The sequence below is a fragment of the Eulemur rufifrons genome, chromosome 21 (genome assembly GCF_041146395.1).
Source record: "Eulemur rufifrons isolate Redbay chromosome 21, OSU_ERuf_1, whole genome shotgun sequence".
Classification (NCBI taxonomy): domain Eukaryota; kingdom Metazoa; phylum Chordata; class Mammalia; order Primates; family Lemuridae; genus Eulemur; species Eulemur rufifrons.
In genome coordinates, this window is record NC_091003.1 from 7,546,104 (window position 1) to 7,564,797 (window position 18,694).

Here is an 18,694-nt window from a genome sequence, read left to right on the forward strand (position 1 = left end):
TCTACACTCAGCTTATCTAATGTGATTTTGTACAATTAAATTTAGTCTTTCTCAACCTCAGGTTCTATATCTGTTAAATTGTACAGATAATTCTCTCTTCCATAATGTGGAGTAAAACATTTATATGTAAAAAAAAAAAAAAAGAATTTTATGTCTATCCTTCTCTCTTTCCTATTCATTTTATTATTATATAGTAGTCCTAGATTTGTTAGTACCAAAGACCGTTAGTAGAGTCTTACTTCCTTTCAGCCACCTCTTGTTTTCTTTTAATTAATGTGATTCTTATACCCTGTTATATTCAGATTTACTTTAATTTTTGCTTATTGAAAAGGATACTTGAAGTATGGAGATAAAGTAGTATAAGGAAGGGTCAGGTGAATGGTGTGTAGAAAGTGATGATGTAGGAGGACTGAGGATGTGTTTCTAGTTTTTAAAAATATACATTGGTTTTAAATTATCTGGATGTGGTGACATGCTAATAACATGTGCAATGAAGGATTTATTCTTTTGCTTAAAGAAATGTGAATAGCAGAAAGAAGAATGCATCAGCAAAGATGTCCTCAATGGGCACTGCTTGAATAGTCACAAAAGTTTGCCCTTCTTTCTCCCATTCCTCCCCCCTTGCTGAAGATTGTCTTCCCTCTGATTGAAACAGTCTTTCTTTAGATAGGACAAAAATACCAAATTATCCGCAATACTGGAGTGCAAACCTAGAAGTAACAGCAAAATTTCTTTGAAGTCCCTTGTTTATCATTAAGAATTCATACGTAAACACCGCAATTTGGACTTAATATGTGTGTTTAAATTTTTTTTTTAAAATGTCCTTTCTATCACTTAGTAAATAAGTAAGTTAAAAAAAAAAAAAGGCCGGGCGCCAGTGGCTCATGCCTGTAATCCTAGCACTCGGGGAGGCCGAGGTGGGCGGATTGTTTGAGGTCAGGAGTTCGAGACCATCCTGAGCCAGAGCAAGACCCCGTCTCTACTAAAATTAGAAAGAAATTATATGGACAGCTAAAAATATATATATAGAAAAATTAGTCGGGCATGGTGGCACATGCCTGTAGTCCCAGCTACTCGGGAGGCTGAGGCAGGCGGATCGCTTGAGCCCAGGAGTTTGAGGTTGCTGTGAGCTAGGCTGACGCCACAGCACTCTAGCCTGGGCAACAGAGTGAGACTCTGTCTCAAAAAAAAAAAAAAAAAAAAGAAATGTGAATAATTTCTGAAATGAGTTATTTGCCAAATTTTTTATTTGCTAATACATAAGACAGTAGGAAGTAAATCTGTTGCTGAGGTTTTTACTCATGCAAAGAGCATTGAGGAGATGATCTGTGTATGAAAACACTGTTTTTTTTTTTTATTTGCTTGTTTTTTTAAACATCATTCCAGGTGATAAGGTTTTTATTATAATAGGCTTATTCCCTTGACCTGGTGTGGTCAGTTTTTGAGGGGGAAGTTTGGAGAGAAAATGTTGGTATCCTCTACATGCAAAAATATTTCCTCTGTTTTCTTTAAGGTACGTCTGCACATGATGTGTGCTACACACCCAAATATAGTTCAGATTATTGAAGTGTTTGCTAACAGTGTACAGTTTCCTCATGAGTCCAGCCCCAGGTAAGACTACATGGGATCATCTTCACATTCCTCTATGTAGGCCAACTTGCAGTGGATTCTTCCTGTTTTTCATATGCTCTCTCCCCCTCCTTCTTCCTTTTCTTCTCTTCGTCCCTCTACCCCTGCCCCTTCCATCTCCCTCTCTTTGTATTTTGGAAAATTTCAAACATTTGTAAAAGTTGACAGAATTATGTAATAAATCCCCAAGTACTCAACACCCAACCTCAACAGTTATCTCATGGCCAGTCTTGTTTCATCTATACCCCCACCCACTCCCCAGGCCCCTCTGGTTATTTTGATTACTTTCTCACTTAAAAAAAGCACTTAATGTGGAATTTAAACAGATTCTGTTTGAAATCAGTGAAAGGGGCCAAAATGTTATCCTAGGCAATGTCTTAAAGGCTAATAAAACAAAAAGCCCTTATAGCTTAGTTTGACTTTCCTTTAAGGATGAAATTAACATTTTTTTTTTTTTTTAGCTAATAAATGTTTGGCAAGCACATTGGGTGGTGGTCTAAGTCTCCTCAAGGGAATTCAAAATTGGTTTGTTTTGGGGAAAGAGATGTAAATCCATCATCATAGCAATGGGACCGGCATATGTAAAAATATTCTGAGTTTACAAAGGAGAGGAGCTAGCTACTAACTACACTCTGGGAGGTGAGGTGTCTCACAGAGGATATGTGGACAATAGGACTTGAAGGAAGGGTAGGAATTTTCTAGGTGGAGAAGAAAGATAAAATTTCAAAAATAAATGGGAAATCAAATGATTATTTTTCACGACTGTGCTCTGTTGGTGAAAGCATTTGGATGGAAGCTGGAAGCATTTATATTAGAGAATGGTAACCAAAAATCAAATAAAAAAATTTTTTTTTTGATAATATGAGAATTTTTGCTCTTATTTAGTAGCTGTGTTACCCTGGACTTAGGAAATGGTTACTTTGTAGATGAGTTATCTTTAGGTCAGCTTCTTGATGTTTTAGGGTTTTTTCGTTTGTTTTTTTTTTTTTGGTTTTTTTTTTTTTTTAACTTAACAAAATCAAATGCTTTCAAACAGGGCTCGACTCTTAATTGTAATGGAGATGATGGAAGGGGGAGAGCTATTTCACAGAATCAGCCAGCACCGGCACTTTACAGAGAAGCAAGCCAGCCAAGTAACAAAGCAGGCAAGTTAACCCCGTGTACCAAACTGCCAACAGTGTTGGTTAACAAGCAATTTCATTGGGGGGGAATAAAAGACAGCTTAAAGAAAAGCTCTGTTTGACTTCTCATTGCCTGCTTTGTTATGTAATCAGAAAAGATGTTTTGACAAGAGAAATGTGACCCCTTATATACTTGGTGGGGGGGACTGTGTTCTCTATCAAATTGTCAACTGTTTCCTTAGGCTATTGTGAGATTTTAAACAAACTCTGGAAAGAAGTTAAGTGATCTTAACTCCTTTGTAGACTGTATCTTTAGGCAAGTAGCTTCTAAGCACTGTTATTGGACTTTGAGATAAAATGCTGCAGTTACCACCTGAAAGATTTTAAGGTATAAAAATATATTCTAAGACAATAGTGCATAAGGTGCTTCTTGCATATGAGTCACCCTTCTCTCATTTCTTCAGATTTTAATAGTATCCTAAGATTTTATAATTTTGGGTTATTCCTATTTACAGTTATATTCTACTTTGAATCACATTTTATTGCTATAGAAATGATTTATGTCATAAACAATACTTACTAGAAGTCCAATCATATCTTGTGGAGATGAAAAGCCAAACTGTGAAAGTTTATGTTCATACCAGGCAAAGAAAAGCAGGAAGCATAGCCCAAATTCTTAATAAAAAGTTCTTCCAGCCTGGGTGCGGTGGCTCACGCCTGTAATCCTAGCACTCTGAGAGGCTGAGGTGGGAGGATTGCTTGAGCTCAGGAGTTCGGGACCAGCCTGAGCAAGAGACCCCATCTCTACTAAAATAGAAAAATTAGCCAGGTGTCATGACAAGTACCTGTAGTCCCTCTGAGGCAGGAGAATTGCTTGAGCCTAGGAGTTTGAGGTTGCAGTGAGCTATGATGATGCCACTGAAATCTACCCGGGGTGACAGAGCAAGACTCTGTCTCAAAAAAAAAAAAAAAAAGTTCTTCCAAATTTTTGATGATCCTCAAGCATTTTTGGATGCCTCCTTTCTGGTAGAAGGAACTGATACTAGGATTGCTGAGAAAATTCCATACTGAGAGTTGAAGAACAGATAGAATCTGTTCTGTTTAATTTTTTAAATTACCCCTTTCATTTTTCAAATATGAGGACTAAAGGATGAGCTCTGATAACCTTCTATAAAACAGAACTCTTCAAATCCACACAAACAGGGAACACTTTCAACAAGTAGAATGAGCAAATTGGAACGTCATTTGGAAAAATCCAATCAGCTGATTTCTTAAAGGCAGAGCTTGATGTTCGGCTCCCTCGACAGTGCAGGTCTCTTCTGAGCCAGGCAATCCTGCCTGTTGCCCTGCTGTGGGCAACCCATACCTGCTGAAGGTCACTCAGCTTAGTGTTTCCTCTGTAGTGCCTGTCACACCTCAGATGAATGAAAGTGGGAGCATTTTATTTTTCCTATTCCTTATGGGATTTTCCCATCAGTTTATTCTTACAAAGAATTGATGTACGGTTGTATTTTTCTTTTTGTTTAATAAAATACAGGTTTTCGTTAAACTAAGCTCAGTTCATTTCTATTTCTTGGTACCCCAAGTCTTAATTTCTGCTTTAAAATTGAAACAAAACAGTCTTACTTGGCTTACGGAAGGCCTTTTTTTTTTTTTTTTTTTAAAACATCATGAGCTTTCTGCACCAGGGATAGTAAAGAATGGGCTTTTCTAAGAGGTGGTTGCTTCACTTTGTCTTTTTCCAGATAGCTTTGGCTCTACAGCACTGTCACTTGTTAAACATCGCGCACAGAGACCTCAAGCCTGAAAATCTGCTTTTCAAGGATAACTCTTTGGTGAGAAGACTTGCTTTTCTGCATAGTGCTGCCACTCTTAACATAGTTCAGGAGTAGATGTATTTGGAGTGCTCTGAATCCATGGTGAAGATGCTTTAGGCCAGTGGTCCCCAAACTTTTTGGCACCAGGAACTGGTTTCATGGCAGACAGTTTTTCCACTGATGGAGGTTGGGGGGATATTTGGGGTGATCCAAGCACATTACCTTTATTGTGCAGTCAAACCTCTCTGCTAATGACAGTCTGTATTTGCAGCTGCTCCCCAGCACTAGCATCACCACCTTAGTTCCACCTGAGATCATCAGGCATTAGATTCTCATAGGCAATGTGCAACCTAGATCTCTTGCATGCGCAGTTAACAGTAGGGTTTGCGCTCCTATGCTGCTGCCGCTGCTGATCTGATAGGAGGCAGAGCGTATGTGGTGATGTGAGTGATGGGGAGCAGCTGTAAACACAGAAGAAGCTTCGCTGGCTCACCCAGCGCTCACCTCCTGCTATGCGCCTGGTTCCTAACAGGCCACGGACTAGTACTAGTCCTTGGCCCAGGGCTTGGGGACCATAGCGTAGGCCACAGTGCTTCATACAGATTATTTCTTCCACTTGTTCCCTTGCTAGAGGCTCAGAGAAATTGTAGCATACTCCTGGCATTGATAATTTTAGATGATACTGATATGTATTTGTGGGATTTATGATTTTGGGTATTGTTTGGAGGGCCTTTGGGAAGGGACAAGAATCTATATGTTGTTATATATCACCTTGAAACTTGGTAGTTTGATTTGCTGTTAACCCCGATAAGATGTGTTTTCCCCTTCATCCCCGTCCCCTGCTCCTTGTCTCACCAGATAAGTTGCTCTGGCTATCATAAAGCTTATTGCTGACATTAAACGTGAAGCAGTACCCTGGACTTATGAGAGGTGATAGGCCCATGGAGTGAAGGAGTAGTAGGCCAAGACCTTGATTTTAGTGCTGCTTGTACAAGTAATAAAACAGGGCTAGCTATGTGAATGGGTAGAGATTCCTTACTTCTGTATTACTAAGCATGATTCCTCAGTAGGAATCATCGTCTCCAGAGCTGGGGACATTTTACTGATAGGCTAGGGTCTCAGCCAGAAATACATAAAAGCTCAGGGTAACATGTCTGGCACCTGGATTTTCCTTTAATGTTTACTGAGAACTCTGGAGCAGTGACTCCCATTTGTTTTATTTCAGGATGCTCCAGTGAAGTTGTGTGACTTTGGATTTGCCAAAATTGACCAAGGTGATTTGATGACACCCCAATTCACCCCTTATTATGTAGCACCTCAGGTAAGTATGTGCTGTCTCTCTCCTAAAATGTGTCGCCAAGCTGCCTATAGACTCATGTTCCTATTCTACAGCATAAGTAGGCATGTATTACAGAATGGGAGGGGAAAGAACTTGCTTCAGAAACCTCAAGATTGATTTGATATATACATTTTATTCTTTTAAAATCAGCTTTATTGATGTATGATTTACATACAGTAAAATAATAAAATACCTCTACTTCAAGTATAGTTTGATGAGTGGGGGTTTTTGTTTGTTTGTTTGTTTGTTTTTTTTTGAGACAGCGTCTCACTCTGTCACCCCAGCTAGAGTGCAGTGGCATTATTATAGCTCCCACCCTCCTACCTCGGCCTCCCAGTGTTAGGCTTACAAGCATGAGCCACTGTGCCATCCTTTTTTTTTTTCTTTCTGAGACAGTCTCACTCTGTCACCCAGGCAAGAGTGCCATGATGTCATCATAGTTCACAGCAACCTCAAATTCCTGGGCTCAAGCAATCCTCCTGCCTCAGCCTCCCAAGTAGCTGGGACTACAAGGCGAGTGCCAAAATGCCCGGCTAATTTTTTCTATTTTTAATAGAGACGGGGTCTCACTCTTGCTCAAGCTGGTTTCAAACTCCTGACCTCTAGTGATCCTCCCTCCTTGGCCTCCCACAGTGCTACGATTACAAGTATAAGCCACTGTGCCCGGCCCTTAATGGCCTTTTGAATCGTAGAAGTTTAAATTTTAATCAAGTCCATTTCACTTTTTTTTTTTTTTTAATAATAGTGCTTTTAGTTCCTAAGATCCATGGGCATGAAGATGTTTTCTTATAAAAGGTTATAGTTTAAGTGATTACATTTTGATCTGTGATTCATTTGAGTTTGTGTGTGTGTATGTGTATCTCTCTGGCTGTGTGTAAGAAATAGGAGTCCTCAGCTGGGCATGGTGGCTCACACCTGTAATCCCAGTGCTTTGGGAGGCTGAGGCAGGAGGATCATTTGAGGCCTGGAGTTTGAGACTACAGTGAAGTGTGATCACGCCATTGTACCCCAGCCTAAGTGACAGAGCGAGACCCTGTCTTCTTTAAAAAGTATATGAAATAGGGGTTCAGGTTCTTTTTTTCTTTCCCCCTTATGGATATCAAGTTGTTGCAGCATCATTTATAAAAAGGATGATCCTTGCATCATTGAATTACCTTGGAGTTTTGTTGAAAATCAGTTGACCATATATATATCTTGGTCTTTTCTGGACTCTCTGTTCTGTTTATTTAATATATATGTCTGTAGCAAGATCATCTGGATTACTGTAGCTTTATATATAAAGTCTTGACTTCAGGTAGTGTGATAATTCCTTCAAATTTATTCTTTTAAAAATTGTTTTGACTATTCTACATCCTTTGCATTTCTCTCTACATTGTAGAATTCACTTCTCTATAACAGAAAAGCTTCCTAGGATTTGACTGGGGTTGTGTTTAAACTATAGGTGAATTTGGAGAGAATTGACATCTTAATATAAAGTCTTCCAATCAGTGAACAAGGTACATCTCTCCATTTATTTAGGTCTTTAATTTTCTTCAGAAATGTTTGTACTTTTTATAGGTCTTGCACATGCTTTCTTAAATTTATCCTTAAATTTTATGTTTTTGGATGCTATTGGAAATGATATTTTTTTTTTTTTTTTTTTTTTTTTTGAGACAGAGTCTCGCTCTGTTGCCCGGGCTAGAGTGAGTGCCGTGGCGTCAGCCTAGCTCACAGCAACCTCAAACTCCTAGGCTCAAGCAATCCTCCTGCCTCAGCCTCCCGAGTCGCCGGGACTACAGGCATGCGCCACCATGCCCGGCTAATTTTTTTTTTATATATATATATATTTAGCTGTCCATATAATTTCTTTCTAGTTTTTTTAGTAGAGATGGGGTCTCGCTCTTGCTCAGGCTGGTCTCGAACTCCTGAGCTCAAACGATCCGCCCACCTCGGCCTCCCAGAGTGCTAGGATTACAGGCGTGAGCCACCGCGCCCGGCCCTGGAAATGATATTTTTAAAAATTTCATTTTCTGTTTCTTACTAGTTTATAGAAATACAAATGATTTATATATATATATAATAATTATTATGATTATTTTTAAGAGACAGGGTCTCACTCTGTTGCCCAGGTTGGAGTACAGTGGCACAATAATAGCTCATTGCAGCCTCGAATTCCTGGACTCAAGCAATCCTCCAGCCCCAGCCTCCCAAAGTGCTGGGATTACAGGCATGAGCCACTGTGCCTGGCTAATTTTTGTATTAGACTTTTATTCTTGGGATCTTGCTAAATTCACTTACTGAATCTAGTATGGTTTTTGTAGATTTATTAGGATTTTCTATGTACAAGGTTATGTCTGTGATTAAGTACAGTTTTACTTTGTTCTTTCTAGTATGTTTGCCTTTTGTTCTTTTCTTTGCCTTATTGTGCTAGCCAGGACTACAAGTTGAATATAAGCGACAGGAGCAGATCATCCTTGCTTCATTCCTGATTTTATAGGAAAAAAAAGTTCAGTCTTTTTCTATTCAGTTTGGTATTAACTGTTACATTTTGTAGGTCTCCTTTATCAGGTCAAAGATGTTTCTGTCTGTTCCTAGTTTACTAAAAGTGCATGTGTGTTCAGTTTTGTCCAGTGCTTTTTCTCTGCATGTATTGAGTTGATGATATTTTTCTTCTTTTTGTTAATATGATAAATTACCTTGATTTTCAAATGTTGTACCAATCTCACATTCCTGGGATAAACCCCGCTTAGTCATGATGTATTTGTCTTCTTGCTTGATTTGATTTGTTAATATTTTGTTAAGGATTTTGTATCTTTTAACAGGAGGGATATGGGTCCATAATCTTTTCTTGTAATGTTTTTGCCTAGTTTTAAGGTATCAGGGTAATGCTGGCCTCAAAAAAATAGTTAGGAAGCGTGTCCTCCTCTATTTTCTAAAAGTTTGTTTAAGATTAATATTTTGGAGTTTTCTTGGGAAGACTTAGTAATGTTGATTTTAAAAAGTAGATAAAAGATCTTACTGCGTTTTTGCAATTCTTCTTCTTCTTTTTTTTTTTTTTTTGTGATACAGGGTCTTGCAATGTTGCCCAGGCATGAGGGCAGTGGTGTGATCCTATTAATAGCTCACCGCAACCTCAAACTCCTGGGCTCAAGCCATCCTCCTGCCTCAGCCTCTGGAGTCACTGGGACTGCAGGCATGCACCACCACAGCCAGCTAATTTCTTTTTTTATTTTTTGTAGAAATGGGTCTCACTGTGTTGCTCAGGCTGGTCTTAAACTCCTGGGAATCAAGTGATCCTCCCTCCTCAGCCTCCCAAAGTGCTAGGATTATAGGTGTGAGCTACCTGGCCTAAATTTCTTCTTGAGACAGTTTTAGTAATTTGTGTCTTTGAAGAAATCTGACTACTTATTGTTAAATTTATTGGCATACAGTTATTTATGATAATGTGTTATTAACCTTTTAAAATATCTTTAGGATGTGTAGAGACAAAGGTAAATAGTATTTTTGCCTGAAATTGGTCATGCCTCTTCTGTTGCTAGGCCTTTAGTGTCAGGGTGGGGGTTAAATCAGTCTACTCAGGAGTTGGGCCGAGTTTGAGTTATGGTGTTGCTATGGTTATCAGTGTACCACTGGCATGGGATTCTTCTCTTGTTACCTTGTGCTTGGGGTGGGGGTTGGGATGCCACAAGTTTTTTTTTGTTTGCTTGTTTTTAATATTCTTTTTCCACCCTTACCATTGGCCTTGTCTGTGTGCCTATGCCTTAGATCTCTCTCTCTTTTTTTTTTTTTTTTTTTTTAAAGACAGAGTCTCACTTTGTTGCCCAGGCTAGAGTGAGTGCTGTGGCGTCAGCCTAGCTCACAGCAACCTCAAACTCCTGGGCTCAGGTGATCCTCCTGCCTCAGCCTCCCGAGTAGCTGGGACTACAGGCATGTGCCACCAAGCCCGGCCAATATTTTCTATATATTTTTAGTAGAGACGGGGTCTCGCTCTTGCTCAGGCTGGTCTCGAACTCCTGACCTCAAGCAATCTTCCTGCCTCGGCCTCCCAGAGTGCTAAGATTACAGGCATGAGCCACCGTGCCTGGCCTGATCTCTCTTCAGTCTTTCCTCTCCCTTAGCAGTAAATTGCTGTTACTTATTACTTGGTGCTTGCTAGCTTGCTGAGGGGGCTGGCAGTGGAGGACAGGGAGGTATCTCTGTTATTTTGGTCTGGGTTCAGTCTTTGGTGGGTCCTGTGTTCTTGAGTCTCATGAACATCTGGTAGAAGTCTGAGCAGAATAGCCTGAGTGGGCACAAATCCCCCTTGTTTCCATTGGCTCCTGAGGGTCTGTACCCTCATATGAGCCCACACTTTGCCTTTAGCAATTTGTTAAAAATTTAGCTGAATTCTTTTTACCATATGAAATGCGGTATCACTTCCTCCTGGGCTCTGTCAGAGGTAAGCCAATGTTCACTTCCTGTCTCTTCTTGGAAGGACTTGTCTGTCTTTAGATTTCAGAATACTTGGTTGCCCTGAGACCTGATCTCAGATGGGTTCAAGAAAAATGATGATTTTGTAGTTTATCTGTCTTTTCCTTGCTCTCAGGGTAAGAGCGATACTTTCTAGCTTTCTGCATTCTAGATAAAACAGAAGTCCCAACAATTTGATTATGATGTGGGTTTTTGTCTGTTTGTTTTTCCTGTTGGGGGTCTTTTGTGCTCCTTGGTTCTATTTATGGAATTTATCAAATTAGGAAATTTTTCAGACACTATTTCTTCAAATATTTTCCTGTCCCTCCTCTAGGTTCTCTGAGACTCCCAATTACACGTATGTTAGACTATATAGGGCACTGAGGTTTTGATCTTTTTTGTTTTCATCATTTTTTTCTATCTGCACTTCACTTTGGCTAGGTTCTGTTACTAGGACTTCAGTTTCACTGCCCTTTTCTTCTGCATTGTCAGGTCTACTGTTGAACCCATCCAGTGAGTTTTTTCATTTTAAATTCATATCTACATGTTTTTAGTACCTCAAACATATTTAATAATAACTTATTTAATACCTCTTTGTTTATTGCATCATTTCTGTCATTTCCTTTTTTTAATTGACAAGTAAAAATTGTATATATTTATGGTGTACAACATGATGTTTTGATATATATACACACATACATTGTGGAATGGCTAAATTAAGCTATTTAACATATGGCATCACCTCACATACACTTTTTTTGTGGTGGGAACTTAAAATCTACTCTCTTAGCAGTCTTCACACATACCATACATTGTTATTAACTGTAGTCACCATGATGTACAATAGATATCTTGACCTTATTTCTCCTGTCTAACTGAAATTTTATGTCCTTGACCAGTATCTCCCCAATATTTCGCCCCACCTCCCAGCCCCTGGAAACTAACATTTTATTCTTTGTTTCTATGAGTTTGACTTTTTAAGATTCCACATATAGGTAAGATTATGCAGCAGCCAGGCGTGGTGGCTCATGCCTGTAATCCTAGCACTTTGGGAGGCCCAGGCAAAAGAGGATCGTTTAAGGCAAGGAGTTTGAGACCAGCCTGAGCATGAGCAAGAGCAAGACCCCGTCTCTACAAAAAATAGAAAACTTAGCTGGGCATGGTGGTGTGTGTCTGTAGTCCCAGCTACTCAGGAGGCTGAGGCAGGAGGATCACTTGAGCCCAGGAGTTTGAGGTTGCAGTGAGCTATGATGTTGCCACTGCACTCTAGCCCGGGAAACAGAGCGAGACCGTCTCTCAAAAAAATCACGGTATTTGTTGTTCTGTGCCTGGCTTTTGTCACTTAAAATGTCCTTCAAGTTTAGCATGTTGTTGCAAATGACAGGATTTCCTTCTTTTTAAGGGCTTAGTAGTATTCCATTATGTATATAATATATGCCACATTTTCTTTATCCATTCATCCATTGTTGGACATTTAGATCGATTCTGTAAATTGGCTATTGTGAATAATGCTGCAGTGAACATGGGAGTATAGGTATGTCTTCATCGTACTGATTTCATATCCTTTGGATATATACCCAGCAGTGAGATTGGTGGATAATATCACATTTTTTAATTTTTTGAGGAACCTCTATACCGTTTTCCATAATAGCTGTATTTATATTCCTGCCAACAGTGTTCAGAAGTTCCGTTTTCTTCACATTTTTGCCTAGAGTTTTTTTTTGTCTTTTTGGTAATAGCCATTCTAACAAATGTGAAGTGTTACCTCATTGTGGTTTTAATTTGCATTTCCCTGATGATTCGTGATGTTGAGCATTGTTTTATGTATCTGTTGGCCCTTTGTATGTCTTCTTTTGAGAAATTTCTACCAGGTCCTTTGTTCATTTTTTAGTGCAGTGTATGAAAGTTTGAGGTCTTCTACATTCTCAGCAGCATTTGGTATGGCAGTCTTTTTAATTTTGGCTGTTTTAGTGGGTATGTAGTGGTATTTCATTGTGGTTTTAATTTGTATTTCCCTAATGACTAATGATGTTGAGCATCTTTTCCTGTGTTTTTTTGCCTTCTGTATATTTTCTTTGGGGAAGTGTCTGTTCAAATCTTTCCTCTATTTAAAAATTGGGTTATTTTCTTATTGTTGAATTTGAGAATTCTTTATATGAGTTCTTTATCAGATCTGTACTTTGCAAAGATTTTCTTCCAGTCTGTGACTTATCTTTTTATTCTTTTAACAGTGTCTTTTGAAGAGGAGACTTTAATTTTGATGAAGGCCAATTTGTCAAAATATTTTTTATGGCCTTTGCTTTTTGGTTTCCTATGTTAAAAATCTTTGTCTGACTCAAGATCACAGAGATTTTTGTCCTGTGTTTTCTTCTAGAAGTTTTATGTAGTTTCAGGTTTTATATTTGGGTCTATAATCCATTTTGAGTTAATTTTTAGACAATGTATAAGGTATGGATCCAAGTTTATTTTTTAGCATTTGGATATCTCGTTGTTCCAGCATCATTTGTTGAAAGGCTATCTCTTCTCTGCTGCATTACTTTTTAGCCTTTGTCAAAAATCAGTTGAACATATGTGTGGGTTTATTTCTGGACTGTATTCTGTTCAGCTAATCTGTTTGTGTGTCTTTACCCTATTACTACAATGTCTTGATTACTGTAGCTTGTATTTCAACAATAATAATTATTGAAATCAGGTAGTGTTAGCCCTCCAACTTTGTTCTTTTTCAGAGTTGTTTTGGCTATTCTGATTTCTTTGCATTTCTATATGAACTTTAGAATCAGCTGAATGCTATGTTGCACGGACTGGAAAAGAAAAAAAAAAAAAGAATCAGCTGAAGATTTCTACAAAAAAGCCTATTGGGATTTGGAGTGGGGTTGTTTTAGAGCTGTCATTCAATTTTGGGGTGCTGACATTTTAACAATATTGGGCCTTCTAGGCCGGGCGCGGTGGCTCACGCCTGTAATCCTAGCACTCTGGGAGGCCGAGGCGGGTGGATCGCTCAAGGTCAGGAGTTCGAGACCAGCCTGAGCAAGAGCGAGACCCCGTCTCTACTAAAAATAGAAAGAAATTATATGGACAACTAAAAATATATATATAGAAAAATTAGCCGGGCATAGTGGCGCATGCCTGTAGTCCCAGCTACTCGGGAGGCTGAGGCAGGAGGATCGCTTGAGCCCAGGAGTTTGAGGTTGCTGTGAGCTAGGCTGACGCCACGGCACTCACTCTAGCCTGGGCAACAAAGTGAGACTCTGTCTCAAAAAAAAAAAAACAAAAAAAACCCAAAAAAAACAATATTGGGCCTTCTATATCATTCCATGTGTTTTTGTCTCAATTTTACTCAGCAATATTTATGTAGTTTTCAGTATATAGGTCTCTCACATCTTTCGTTAGATTTACTCTGTTTAATATTTTTTATGCTGTTGTAAATGGTATATTTTATTTTTCAGGTTTAATTTACTTTATTGTTCCTATATGATGGCCACTGCTGGAGCCTGGGTCCTCAGAGACTCTGGTGTAGGTTTTTATAAGACAGTCAGTGAATTTCTATTAGGTGAGATAGCTATAGGTCCTGGAGATGACATCAAAGGTCATCTTGGCAAAGCTGCCCAAGATGGTAGCGCAGCCCCTGTAGCAGTTGTCAACATCTTCTGTACTGAGACAGTATGAGTGGGTCTAGGTGTAGGGATGAAGTGCCCTGGCACAGAGTCTCAGCATCCTGTCACCTTTCAAGGAATAGTGTGGGGTTTGCCAGTGTTGTCTCCCCCATCCCTGCAGTAAGAGTCCTTCAGTGATAGAGAGCTCAGCCAGGATGATGGCCCCAGAGATGGTGGCTACCTCCTTAAAAAGTGCTTAACACCTAGACTAACATGACTGTTATGGTGTCTGTTGGTGACAGATGCCTTGAACCTGATCTTCTGGCCAGTTTGAGTCTGCTTTTGCATAGGCATAAGGGATTTCCCCAGGAAAAAGTCAGTGATCCCACACTCCTCAATTGGCAGGAAGAAGAGGTAAATCTCCTCCAGGTACTTGATCTTCATGTCCTTGACCTTAGCATTTCTGTGGCTGATTGATAAATTACTGGTTTTAAGAAGAAAAAAAGGTTTCTGGAAGTGGTGTTTATGTGGAGTTTTTCTTTTTCCCCAACTGTTAATTGCAGGTTATCTACCTTCTTCAGCCTTCTAGTAGTCTGTTTCAAGTTGCAGGTCATTGGTCGTGTGATTTTCAATGAATTGTCCCCTTTGGTGCGACTCTCAACAGGTACTGGAGGCACAGAGAAGACACCAGAAGGAGAAGTCTGGCATCATACCTACCTCACCAACGCCCTACACTTATAATAAGGTAGGGGAAGAGATATTTATCTTCACTTGGTGGAGGTAGCCCCTCTCCTCCTGTGAGGTATTTGTGGCCCTCTGGAAATGTGGCTGATTCCATTCTTACCCCTTAACATTCTTGTCCCAAAGACTTGTAGCAGCCAGACTTGCAGAAAAGTATTTGGAATTCAAGTTTTTGATTGATGAAATTGGAATTCAGGTTCCCATTTAGCTTTTGCAACAGGAATTACGGGCCATGATCACCTGTTAGGTTATTTATTTGGCTAGCTGTATAGTCCACTGACCACATTGAAAAGGCATGGTTCACTTACTTTTTTAGGTACCATTCTTTCTTACCCCATAAAATACCCAACTTAGAAAAGCATCCAGTACATATAACAAGGGCTTCTGAATGTTACTTGGTACTATCATGGTTCTTAACCTATAGTCCACATATCAAGGTTTAGAGCCTCTTGAAACAGGTTCTAGAGTCACCAAGTAGTTCAGAAAAAAAGTGCAGCTACTTGAGGACTTGAGGCTGGATGTAGATGACAGAGAAGGAGCTGAGGGCAGTAAAATGGGGCAGCAGGCTCTGGCTTCACCACTCTTCAGCTGCATGACAGTGGTGAGGTCACTTAGTTTCATTCCTGACGGAGGACCTGAAAGATGACACAATCTGAAAAGTGAGGGATTTAAGGGCCCTTTTCACCTAATTTTATACTGTAATTATATTCTAGAGCATGGGTCATGTCATCCACAGTGGCCACTAGTATGATGCTAAAACATGGGCAAGCGCCAGAGTGACCCCATTTTTCAGGCTTCTCTCTGAGCAGCACACAGCTGTGGTGTAAGGGGGAGTGTGAGGCCCCAGTCCAGGCTTACAGGGCTGCCTTTCTCAAGCAGACACCTCTTTCGTCCTACAGTTTAAGAGAGGCTTGAATTGAAGTCTCTGTGGGTCCAGAGCAGGTGGAGCTGCATTTAACTAAGATAGGAGTCATTTCTTAAATTAGTAATCATGCAGTGATTACAGGCCATGGAATTACCTTAATACCTGCAGACATACTAGTTGGTGGCAGTTTTCTTTCTTTTATAATATCTTGCCCCAGAGTGGTGTATGTTCTTGCAGATGGGCTTAGTGCGTCTTTCTTGGCCAAAGGAGGGCTTTTAGACCTCCTGTTCTTTTCTCTAGAGCCTCTCCCTATTCTATGTCAAACAGCTTTGGGCCTTTACGAAATGGTTTATATTATATATGAGATCACCCTGCATGTGTCTTAGCTGCTTTGTTTCTGCACATGTTTCAAAATCAGCTAGTTTGTATCTATTACTTCTCTGGCTGGAGGCAAAGTAACCTACACCTATACCCAAGGATCAGATAGGTGCTTAGGCCTAAGCAGTGAGAATAAAATGACTATTTATTTTATCCCAGATGGGCCTTATATGATGGTGGCCATATATATAGTGTTGGTGGCATATAAAAAATATGGAGAGAAAGGTTAATTCTCCTAAGACTTCCTGAAACTTTCCCAGTCTCTGTTAAGTGATTCTTAGAGATATTAGCCTGTGTATCCTAGCGACTATTCCTGGTCCTGTTATGGGGGCTTTATTTTGGGGTTCTGCATTTGCTATGAGTGACCACTTTCTTTTTTGCTTTCAGAGCTGTGACTTGTGGTCCCTAGGAGTGATTATTTATGTGATGCTGTGTGGATACCCTCCTTTTTACTCCAAACACCACAGCCGGACTATCCCAAAGGATATGCGAAGAAAGATAATGACAGGCAGTTTCGAGTTCCCAGAAGAAGAGTGGAGTCAGATTTCGGAGATGGCCAAAGATGTTGTGAGGAAGTGAGTCTGAGGGCTGCTGCGTGGGGAGGCCAAGGTGGTAGAGCTCAAGGGAATGCTGGGTAGAGAAAAGTCATTGGTTTCCTAGGTAGGCTTCTTCCTATTTTCATATCACAGAAATCTTGTCCCTTGGAGCCTGAGGTGAGAGTTCTCAGTGTCCACACCTCAGTGAAAATGAGCTTTTCCCCCTCCTGTTGTATCCCTAGACTTTGTCCCCAGGGTTGTGAACCTAGGTCCCTCCGTAGCCAGTTTCTGTGGACAATAGATCATGACCATAAATTGTAAACTTCTGGTGGGCCTTCCTTAAGCCAGCATGTCATTTGGTGCAGACATGGTACTGGGAACTGAACTGGGGTGCTGAGATGATGATGATGACATGTTTGGCTTCGTACTCCTTGGATTCTGTGAGTATGTGGTTGGGTCAGGCCTGGACCCCACCCTCCAGCCTTCCCACTGCCAGTTGGTTGCTCTGACATAGATAAAGGTGGGAAGATTTAGTAAGAATTAGGGCTAGTGAGCAGGAGAGGGAGAGTTGACATTCAGAGTCCTTTGATAGCTGCAGGACTAGATAACAAGTCAGACCTAAATTTGAGGTGTATTTGCTTTTTCTGCCTATGGCCTTGGGCACCATTCTTGTGTTCCTACTGCTTGGTTTTCACTGAGCAGTTTCTTCTTTGTTGGTCTCAGTTTCTTCATCTGTATTGGGATGACAGTAAGTGTTAAAGGGGCAGAACCTGGGAACTATCCCTGACGGTACAGTCATTTCTCCATGGAGGTTACTCTCTTTTAAAAGTGAGCTTTGGCCGGGCGTGGTGGCTCACACCTGTAATCCTAGCACTCTGGGAGGCCGAGGCGGGTGGATCGCTCGAGGTCAGGAGTTCGAGAAAAGTGAGCTTGTTCTGTTGATTAGGGGGCCCACGTGCTATAAAGAGGGACTGTTTTCTAAAATATACAAGTAAAAAGTTTTTAGGAGAGTAGGGGCAATGTTTAAATCATCACCTGTCTTCCCAGGCTATTTCATGCTCTATTCCCAGCTATTTAACCCAAACCTTACTATCCTAAGATTTGGTTCTTTTTCAGTTTTCTGTAGAACATATTTCTTTCCCTGGAGCAACATTGATTATCATCTTTCAGCTTTGGGATTCTTTTCTAAGTAATCCTTTCTTTAGAAATATGAAGCTGTTCAGAATGATCCAGAGGAAGGTTGCGGACAACCTGAAGAAGCAATTAGGCATGTTGTCTTGACCCTGACATTTGTAATGAGAGGAGAGGGAGTTGGAAGGGGCAGGGTTGGGCGGGGGACATGCTGACATGAGTTAGGAACTGCATCAGCAGGAATGGATGAGATGTTGTGAAGAAATATGATCCAAAAGCAGATAATGCAGAAGCAATACATTAGGGTTAGAAGGAAATGTTATCCCCTTCTCAGAGACTCTAAGTTTTTAGCTTTTAAATATATCTGGAATAATGAGTTCATGTCCTACCATATGGTAACATCTGAGAGTTTTATCGTGGGTATTAAGCTGCTTTTTCACAACCTTTGTAGTCACTATCAACCAAAAGAGCACTTTGAGTTCCTTCGGGAAGTTAGAGTCCATCGTCCTAGAAACCTCAATGGGGAGAATCATGGTCTCAGGAACTATGTGCCATATGTAGGATTACCTTATTGAGCCCTAGAACTCAGTCTGAAGCATCACTGGATTAAGCCTTTTCCTATCATTTTTATCTTACTTTGTCTAGTATAGAAAGGACTGCCTCAGGCCATAGTACCCCCACAATAAGTGGTTAGGGACTAGAATCCCACCCATGCCCTGCAGGTGGAAAGCCCAGGCTTGCAGAAGTTGGTGAAAAGTCACAAGAATCCAGAGCTCTTTAGAGCCAAATCCAGAAACTTCCTATGGCCTTTTGGGAGTAACTGTGCATGACAGCCCTGTTGGCATTTTCTCCACAGGCTACTGAAAGTCAAACCAGAGGAAAGACTCACCATTGAGGGAGTGTTGGACCACCCCTGGCTCAACTCGACTGAGGCCCTGGATAATGTGCTACCCTCTGCTCAACTGATGATGGATAAGGTTCTGAATGATGCTTATTTTGTTGGCTGAAAAGGCTGTATTGAGAAGGAATGCTGGGGTCTGACTCAGTAAAGGGTTAAAGGCAAAACAATGCAGAGCATGCAGTCTTTCCCAGAGAATCATCTCTGGTTTCCTGAGA

The 18,694-nt window shown here is 40.4% G+C and overlaps 1 protein-coding gene across 10 annotated transcripts in view; it reads left to right on the forward strand.

Moving 5' to 3' along the window:
- The window catches only part of MAPKAPK5 (MAPK activated protein kinase 5), a 33,776-nt gene that overhangs the window by 8,669 nt on the left and 6,413 nt on the right, over positions 1-18,694 (forward strand). For 2 of the 10 annotated variants that reach the window (XM_069497616.1, XM_069497617.1), the window contains exons 4-10: positions 1,514-1,611; positions 2,666-2,774; positions 4,496-4,585; positions 5,793-5,888; positions 14,592-14,672; positions 16,299-16,486; positions 18,435-18,555. In XM_069497616.1, the coding sequence (XP_069353717.1) occupies positions 1,514-1,611; positions 2,666-2,774; positions 4,496-4,585; positions 5,793-5,888; positions 14,592-14,672; positions 16,299-16,486; positions 18,435-18,555 (783 nt within the window). Of the gene's footprint in view, positions 1-1,513; positions 1,612-2,665; positions 2,779-4,495; positions 4,586-5,792; positions 5,889-14,591; positions 14,673-16,298; positions 16,487-18,434; positions 18,556-18,694 lie in introns of all 10 variants that reach the window. The other 8 variants (XM_069497619.1, XM_069497620.1, XM_069497623.1 and 5 more) reach the window with 6 other exon arrangements.